Source organism: Poecilia latipinna, unplaced genomic scaffold, assembly GCF_001443285.1.
Source record: "Poecilia latipinna isolate Pla-1442-1.1 unplaced genomic scaffold, P_latipinna-1.0 Scaffold4845, whole genome shotgun sequence".
In the NCBI taxonomy this organism is placed as follows: Eukaryota; Metazoa; Chordata; class Actinopteri; order Cyprinodontiformes; family Poeciliidae; genus Poecilia; species Poecilia latipinna.
The window spans coordinates 1-9,168 of NW_015117461.1; the positions used below are offsets into that span (position 1 = coordinate 1).

Sequence of the window (9,168 nt, forward strand, 5' to 3'; positions counted from 1 at the left end):
ATCATACACCTTTTCACGGAAATCAGCTGATTATGATCGGTGGCCAATCGATCGGCACACCTCTAGAGTTAAGTCATACATATGACAATCTCATGTCAGTCCTATGCACAACCCTTGAAATGAAGTGTTACCAAAATGATTTCTGCTAATCAGAGCCAGCTAATCAGAACATTTACTGATTCAAATCTCTGGCAGATTGATTGGTGCATCTGTTAAACCCCAGACTAGCCTTATGGGACTACGTCAGCTAGTGGTCTTTTGGTCAGGCCCTGAGCAGTCAGTTTAAGGAAATAATCATTGTCTAGGATATTCGCATAAAATGGTTAAAATTTTACTTAGTTCAATGTTTTCTAGGTGGTCAAAGTTGGTGCTAATGGGGAGGTGGAGACTGTGGAACAAGAAGAAGGAGTAGAAGCCCACTCTGAGGAGGACGAGGAGGATGCGGAGGTGGGACAGCAGCTCCTGGAGGAAGGAGAGGAGGCTGCCCAGCCTGCAAACCATCACCATAACTGGGCTAAAGACCCAGACTATCAGCCTCCATCTGGGGGGGTCAAAAAGGCCAAGAAGGTAAAGCATTCCCATTCTAAAAGACCAAAAAGTCCCCCTGTGCCTAAACTAAAGCTGCTGCTGTGCAGGGGAAGAAGAGTCGCCTGCGCTACGCTGAAGGAGACAAGGACATGGACGTCAGCGTGTACGACTTTGAAGAGGAGCAGCAGGAGGGCCTTCTGTCTGAGGTCAATGCAGAGAAAGTAGTCGGCAACATGAAGCCTCCAAAGCCCACAAAGATCAAGAAGAAAGGTACCTGACAGTAAAGCTAATGTTTCCTCATTCTTTCATTTTTGTTTCTGATGTCAAAGGACTGGTCCTTTAATGTCCTTCCATTGTTCTCTTCCAGCACAGCTCTAGTAGCTTTCAGCTGTTTTAGAAGTGGAACATGACTTCTTTTTCAAATATCGCATAGTAGAATGTTATTTTTTTTAAACGTTAACAGTTTATAATGTGCTTTACAGCTAATAGACAGCTTGTTGTTCAGAGTTGTGCTGCAGATGCTGAACTCAGCATTTTCTGAAAGCTTTGGGAAGATGGTGTCCCTGAAAGCTGTGTGTGTGTGTGTGTGTGTGTGTGTGTGTGTGTGTGTGTGTGTGTGTGTGTGTGTGTGTGTGTGTGTGTGTGTGTGTGTTAGGGGTGAAGAAGACTTTCCAGTGCGAGCTGTGCAGCTACACATGTCCTCGTCGCTCCAACCTGGACCGGCACATGAAAAGCCACACCGATGAGAGACCCCACAAATGTCACCTGTGTGGAAGGGCCTTCAGGACAGTGACACTGCTGAGAAATCATCTCAACACACACACAGGTTGTAAACACACTCCAGAAATGGATTTAACTATTGTTGTTTTTTTGCCTGTCCAATAGTTGGATGAAGCGGTCCAGTCAAAGCTTCACCTGCCTGAGCCCGCCCTGCTCCACCAGCCAGCACACATTCCACAGCCTGCTGCTAGCATCACCAGCTCAACCTGGCTCAGCTATCACTTCTTCACTGGAAGCAGTCATTGCTTCTTTAAAAAAATATCAATTGGATTAATATCTCAGTGTTTAAGTGTTTTAATATTCGAACAGAAAACATTTGATGCTGCCATGGAAGCAGCATCAGACAGTGACCACACTGAGACATAGGAAGAGTCCACTCTGGACTGGCCATCAGTCACCATACAAATTTCGCTGCTGTTTATTAAATGCTCATTGTTAAGCAACAACTAAAGCTAAGTCTTAACAACTGCTTTTAGCATGTAAGAAAATCCTTAAAAAACCACTAGAGATGGCTAGACAGAAGCAAAACAAGCTGGGAATTCAGCTCAACTTAAGGCACTTTACAAAAAATATAATTTCTGTCTAATCATACATCCATTCCAACTAATCCTAGTTATCAAACTATAGATCAAGTTCAGCTTATTATTCAAATTAGTTTGAAAAGTTTCCTGTCTAAGGAAACCCAGCAGGTTGCAGCCAGTCATTGCCTTACAGCATTCTCTCCTCCTGGACCAGCATGTAGCGACAGTGGAGAGGAAAAGTTCCCCTTTAACCAGAAGAAACCTGCAGCAGAACAGAACCAGAACTTGGCTCAGTACCAGCAGCTATCTGCCACCATCTACTGGGAGTTTGAGGAGATGGAGCAAAGACACAAAAAGAAAGAAAGAACTGATCCAGGAATATTTTATCTGTTAAAGAAAAGTAAAATGTTAACAGCAGGAGACACTCAAACACAGCAGTTAGTAATAATTATTTGCTAAACCATAGCTAGCATTAGAAAGTTTTTCCTATTTCTGCTACCTAGTGGTAGCAGTAAGATATTACAGTCAAGAGGATATAAAGTTGAAATTATCAGAAATCATGTTGATGGGCATTTCAGTTTTGACATTCAGCTTTAGTTTTATTTAGTGACACTGAAAGCAGACAGGAACAGGAAGCTGTGTGGTCCTTCTCTTCCAAACAAACATTTTCCTTCAGGTTTAGCTCCCGTTGCTATTAGCAACATGTTTCTTGCCCCTGCCGAAACAAGTGATCAAACTTCTGGATTAACTTCAGCAGTGAATGTGTGGTTTCAGACCTGGGCAGGATGGAGCTGCTAGTCATGTTTATGCACTCAACCACAAAAACTTCTTCTGGGACCATTTTGTTTTGCTTTCTTTTTTTCTTTCGTATTTCATTTTGATTGACGTCGTTTTCTAACAGTATTTGTTTGACTGTTGGCTGTTTTTGTTTAAATTTATGACAGTAAATATAAATCATCGTCTCAACAGGTGATGATAATGTCTGAGTGGAGGTTTAACACTCACATGTTCTCTGCATGTTGATGCAGGGACTCGACCACACAAGTGCACAGACTGTGACATGGCCTTTGTGACCAGTGGAGAACTGGTGCGTCACCGTCGCTACAAACACACACATGAGAAGCCATTCAAATGCTCCATGTGTGACTACGCCAGTGTGGAGGTAGGACCAGCTGCTGTCTACTGGACATGCATAGGGAGGGAAACAAATACACACTGTGTGTATGTGTGTATGTTTTCTAGGTGAGCAAACTGAAGCGGCACATTCGCTCCCATACTGGGGAACGTCCCTTCCAGTGCAGTCTGTGCAGCTACGCCAGCAGAGACACATACAAGCTGAAGAGACACATGAGGACACACTCAGGTAAATCTGACTCACCTATCAAGATGATGGAGGAAACATCTGGAAGGGGTTTTAGTTGCTGTCCTTGTACAACATAGTTTTCTGTCTTTATTTCTAATAATAAATATTTAGTCTAATGAAGAATGTTAGAAAATCCTCCCTAGTTTATTATGTGAACCAAATGCAGCACTTGATCTGTGCTGAGCTCCATTAGGTGACAGTACTCAGGAGTGAACCTGCTGCTTTTCGTTGTCAGGAGAAAAACCTTATGAGTGCTACATCTGCCACGCCCGATTCACCCAGAGCGGAACCATGAAGATGCACATCCTGCAGAAACACACAGAGAACGTGGCCAAGTTCCACTGTCCACACTGTGACACGGTCATCGCACGCAAGAGTGACCTGGGTAAGAACAGCCAGCGTGAAGGAGCCAGACCCGCTTCTCTTCCCTGGGCTCACTCACTCTGTCTGTCTGCATGCAGGGGTTCATCTGCGGAAGCAGCACTCGTTTATTGAGACCGGGAAGAAGTGTCGATATTGTGATGCTGTTTTCCATGAGCGCTACGCTCTAATCCAGCATCAAAAGTCCCACAAGAATGAGAAAAGGTTCAAGTGCGACCTGTGTGATTACTGCTGCCGTCAGGTTGGTCTGTTCTGCTGCTGGCTTGTTTCCAGGTTGGAAGCTGGAGCAAAACAAAGCCATTATATGTTATTTTCATTTAGTTTCAGTTTACTGTAGATGTTTACTTCTTGCTACATGTAGTCTCATCCTTTAGAAGCATTCCTGTTTCTTAGACCAAAAATCCTTAATAAGATCCTAAATCAGGGGTGTTTAGCTCCATGTGTGCTGTAGCCTTTACATGTATGTTAGAATGTGTTGTCTTACATGTATAGTTTTGTTTCCTGCTGAACATGTAAGTCCATAGATTTTTGTAACTTAAATTATTAGCAATCTTAGTCCAAATAATTCTCTTAACAGTACTTATTACATTCTAGAGCTGCAGCTAATGATTACTTAGTTGTCAGTAAATCAGTCTAAATGTAGCATTTTCTGTTCTGAATTTACTAAGATGCCTATGTTGTTACACAAACTCCCACAAATTAAAATAATTCTTCAAAAGTAAGTTTGATGCTTAAAAAATGTAAAATGTGGAGAACCAGAGATTAGGTAACCCAACTCATACCCCCGTCATGAGACAGTCTTACGTGGAGAATACTTTTTATGGACTAATAACTTTATGTGTAACTAACCCCCAAATCAACTTTTTTTTGTTGATTAAGTGTCTAAATCTTGGGTTCTATCTTTATGTTTCTATGTGAATTTCGACATTTTTGTGTAAATTTGTGTAGGTCCTTAATATTTTGTCTAAAACTGACTCAGTGCTGCCCCCTTTGGTCAAACAATGCCTACGATGTTTGACCAAAAACATCGAAGCTACTGCTTCTATTAGTCAGAGTTAGTTATGTTTTATGTATTTATGGTTTTGTCAGTCTTTGAACTCCATGTTGTGAGTCTGATGACTCAGAGTAGGCCACACCCCCTTTGAATGCCAGCCGGCTCCCTGTAAAGCTGTGATGTGTAACTGCTGCTGTGGTTTCAGGAGCGCCACATGGTCATGCACCGGCGGACCCACACAGGAGAGAAGCCGTTCGCGTGCAGCCAGTGTGAAAAGACCTTCAGGCAGAAGCAGCTGCTGGACATGCACTTCAAACGCTACCACGACCCCAACTTTGTTCCCACAGCTTTTGTTTGCCCCAAGTGTAGCAAGACGTTCACCCGCAGGGTGAGACTGCTCCTCCTCATCCTCTCCTGCTGACTGACTGAAGATAAAGAACATCCCGATCACATGTTCTCTTCTTCTGTAGAACACCATGGCTCGTCATTCTGAGAACTGTGGCGGGGAGGTGGAGGAGTTTGAGAACGGAGCTGCCACTCCAAAGAAAGGCAGGAGAGGAAGGAAGAGGAAGATGAGAAGCAGAAGGGATGAGGATGATAGCGGTGAGTCATTTTCAGAGTTGCATGTAAGTAGCAGCAAGATGCTGTGTTCACTCCTCTGATTCCTGTGTGTCTTCAGAAGATGACATCCCCGAACAAGACGAGGGTGAGGATGAGGGTGAAGAAGAAGCAGCACTGCTGCAGGAGGAGGAGGACCTGGAGGGCATGGAGCTAGACCAGGCTCCTGCTGTTATCCCAGTTGTGGCCCCAGAGGAGCCTCCAGTGAAGAGAAAACGAGGCCGACCCCCCAAGAACCCCAAACCTCAGACCCCCAGCAGAGTCGGGGCTGCTTCTTCTGGTGAGCAACACACACTGAAATGACTCCATGGTAAAAACTGGGAATGATGTCAGCAACATGGAGACAGTAGGACTGGGCCATATAATTGGCCACCAATCACAATTAACTAATTTTTGTGAAAAAGTATATGATTGTGATCTCCGATCACTGTCACTATCTTTTGTTGCTAATCACAAAGACCGATCACATGTATCTCAGACTTTGCAGCCTGCAGAAGTCAGTAGCCAAACTCCACCAAGTGTTTGTTTTTTAAATGTCACATTAAATTTGTTGTGTTGACGCATTTTGACACGCTTATTGTTCCGTCGCAAGACACAAACTTCCCCATTCACTCATGTGGAGCATTAAAGTTCCACATGACATGGCTTAGATGCTGCGCAGTGAGAATAACTTATTATTTGCTTACATTACTGGCCCTACCACTGGGTTCAGCAGGTTTTCTGGGGGAAATGCTGCTTCTACTGGCCTGTGTGACCACATGTCTTAAAACTCATTCTCTGTGTGTTTTTCAGTAGCTGCCACGATTCAGGTGGAGGACGAGCTGACGGGCGCAGTAGAGAACATCATAGTGAAAAAGGAGGGGGGCGACGCAGCACCTTCTGTGAAGCAGGGAGCGGGCCTGACAGTGGAAGGAGGGGTGGGTGGTGGTGAGGGGGTGGAGGAGGTGGAGCTGACTGTGAACCAGGAAACAACAGCAGCTACTGCTGCTAATGGAGATCTCACACCAGAGATGATCCTCAGCATGATGGACCGCTGAGCAGCAGAGGGTGGAGGCCCCACCCTGTGCTCCACCTGCACCCCTCCAGCTCCACTCTGGTCCAGGCTGAGCTGCTCTCTGACCGTTAAGACTTTTCTCCACTGAATCAATCTGCTTGTTTTGCTACTTTGTCCTACTCAAAGCCACATCCTGTCTGCCTGTGCCCACACACATTTCAGTTCATGTGCACACACAATCCCCCTGTGTGTGTGTGTGTGTGTGTGTGTGTGTGTGTGTGTGTGTGTGTGTGTGTGTGTGTGTGTGTGTGTGTGTGTGTGTGTGCACTAACATCTGAAAACACCAAGTAACAGAATTAGAGTTTTCTGTTGCGCTTGCTGTTTCTCCAGCCTGTCATTAACATCTGACTCTTTCTGAAGGCGGCCATCTTGTGCTGTGACCCTAAAGAGCAGAACCAGAAGCCATGCTATGGTTCTCTGTGCTGCTCTGACTTCTATTTCAGGGTGCGATGTAACATAGCAACACTTTTCCAGTCATTCAACAGTTTTTGTCTGAAATCCAGAGTTTGTCATTTCTTATCCGTTCCTTCGCTGTGGTCTTTAGGGTCTCCATGGCTGGTGGCTCGTTGCTGCTGTTGGTCTGTTAGTTTGGTCCATTTCATTTACTCAGACACAAACAAGGCTGGGGGACTTGGAATAGACTGCTTCTTTATCCTTTATGTTTAGCTCTCCTGTAAGCAGTGTGTGTGTCAGCTTACACACTGCTGACACACACACCCTGGTCCTTAGAGCTACTTGAACCACAGCGTTCTCTGCTGCCTCACAGGCGGGGCCAAGCACCAGTTGGTGAAGCATTTACTCCAAATTGGAGGAAGAAAAGAAAAGAAAAAAAGATTTAAGTCCAGAAAGTTTCAGAAATCATTGGAACAAACTTCTCCCAAAACGTTTTCTCCTGTTTCAAAACTGTGTTTGCCGCCGCCATCATTCAGAGTCCTGATGTTCCCTGGCGGACTGTGATGTCACAGTGTGTGAAGTTGATGTTTTCCCTGATCGAAGCAATCCATCATGTTAGGAAGGTTCTTCCACATCGTGCTCTGCAGTGTGAAGAACCCACTGGGCCTGAGCAACCAGTACCAGCATGGTGGTGTTTGTGAACATTCCACATGTTTTTAGGTGATGAGGTTTTCTAACTTCTAACTTTTCAGTCTCACTTCCTGCTCTGCTGCCAGCAGTCATCACACAGACCAGCTGACCTGGACCTGGACCTGAAACTGGACCCAAACCCAGACCTGGACATAAAACTGGACCCGGACCTGTCTGCTGGCTTCCATGTACATAAACGTTTTAAACCTTCCTGGAAGAAAGCCTTTCCTTTCTGATTTTGATAATGTTTTAAAAAGCGACTAAATGTCTTTCTGGTGCTCTGACTGGATCCTGGTGATCACTTGTGATTTCCAGCCAAAGATCAGCCCAAACTAAACCAGATGAGCCACTTTGTCATTTCCTGTGTGTTATTTTATTGCTTTACACTTTTTATTTTCTAGTTGCCTCTTCACTGTTTCTCCTTTGATTTGGTTATTCTTCCATCTGTAAAACAGTGTCCGGACTGCAGCACCTGATTGGGTGGTGAAGCCCTGTTTGAGTTTTCCTGTTTTTCAAAGGTTCTGTTTGCCATGAGCTGTTTCTTGATTGGTTAGCTGTCCTGTGGTGAGATGAAGCCTTATTGGATGTGTTTGCATGTCAACTTCATGCAAATCAAAAACTCAAAAATCTTTGTTAATAGGCTTCCCTAATGTCATCATCTGCTGTATCTCCAGGAATGTTAGTTGTATGAATCGCTTCAGATATCTGTCCTGTCCTGCAGCTGTTCAGTTCCAGCTACGTCTGGAACCTGTTTCCTACCATCTCTGTTTTCTGCTGTAATCTGAGATCTGCTCCTATAAAATGAAAGCTAATGTGCTGTGTTGCTGTTGGACATCTGGACACAGCTCTGATTTATTTGATCATGTTTTTGGCAGAGAACCTGCCTGTTCTAAATCCAACAGAACCAGAAACGTTGACCATGCCATTTCTTTAGTTACCACTCTGTACAGATAATACTGAACAATAAAATCACTGTAATGGACTTTTGGCTGCTGCATACTTCTGTCCCATCATGCATTTGCTTGGATTCATGTCATATTTATTTATTGATTGATTTAGAACCTAAAGAAGCAAAGTTCTATTTAGCACTGACTAAATGAAATCAGAAACCCGCCCAGTGGTTGGGAGAAGGGCTCCCTCTGTTGTCCAACTTCAATGCTTCAAGTTATTGAAATGTTAGAACAGAATATATTTTATTGATCCCAGAGGGGAAAATGCTAATTTGTTGACAAGCTACTCCAAAGTGTTAAATATTAGTAAATACAAATATATAACCAACATAGCCAAGGGATATAAAATTGATTTTAAAAAAAATAGATGTATAAATTACATCACATATGTGTGATATTTTAATTTAAATATGACCAGAATCTTTTAATAGATAAAATTACAATATGTTTTAAAATTACAGCATGTTTTAACCTATAAATAAATCTATAAATGAGTGTAGACTAAATTTAGAGTTAAATACATTAAGAGCTGTAGTGAAGTTTGATGACTTCAGGCAGGAATGATTTTGCTGAGCTGAGTTTTGGTGTCGTCAGCCTCAGGCTGAAAGTTCTTCATCCGTCCATCATGTCATGGAGTGGATGTCTGAATGATATTAATAAAATTAATAATATCTCCCCTCTTAGTAGCTGAAGACGCTGTCATCTAGCTGCTGCACCTGGATGGTGGAGGGAGTACTGTCAGTAGACCATAAATGTGAAGGTGGATGAGTATTATTATTAGTGCAAAAACTTCACTTAAAGGGACAGTGTTTTTTCCAGTGGCATGATGCTATTTTATAGCACAATCAAATAACTGTTACCTTCAGTTATAAAATTTCTGTATATATCAAATAGAA

The 9,168-nt window shown here is 43.4% G+C and overlaps 1 protein-coding gene across 1 annotated transcript; it reads left to right on the top strand.

Moving 5' to 3' along the window:
• The first annotated feature begins 480 nt into the window (after positions 1-480).
• LOC106943065 (transcriptional repressor CTCF-like) lies at positions 481-8,304 on the top strand. Its single transcript, XM_015026411.1, has 11 exons — positions 481-567; positions 636-798; positions 1,184-1,354; positions 2,858-2,991; positions 3,072-3,192; positions 3,428-3,577; positions 3,654-3,814; positions 4,773-4,955; positions 5,038-5,170; positions 5,247-5,465; positions 5,981-8,304. The coding sequence occupies exons 2-11, from the start codon at positions 678-680 to the stop codon at positions 6,220-6,222; spliced, it is 1,635 nt and encodes a 544-aa protein (XP_014881897.1). The 5' UTR covers positions 481-567; positions 636-677; the 3' UTR covers positions 6,223-8,304.
• The last annotated feature ends 864 nt before the right edge of the window (positions 8,305-9,168 follow it).

Coding starts and splice junctions, on each gene's coding strand:
- LOC106943065 (XM_015026411.1), top strand. CDS start 678: ATGGACGTCAGCGTGTACGACTTTGAAGAGGAGCAGCAGGAGGGCCTT. Junction 3,193..3,427: donor ACACATGAGGACACACTCAG/GTAAATCTGACT, acceptor TTTCGTTGTCAG/GAGAAAAACCTTATGAGTGC. Junction 3,578..3,653: donor CGCACGCAAGAGTGACCTGG/GTAAGAACAGCC, acceptor GTCTGCATGCAG/GGGTTCATCTGCGGAAGCAG.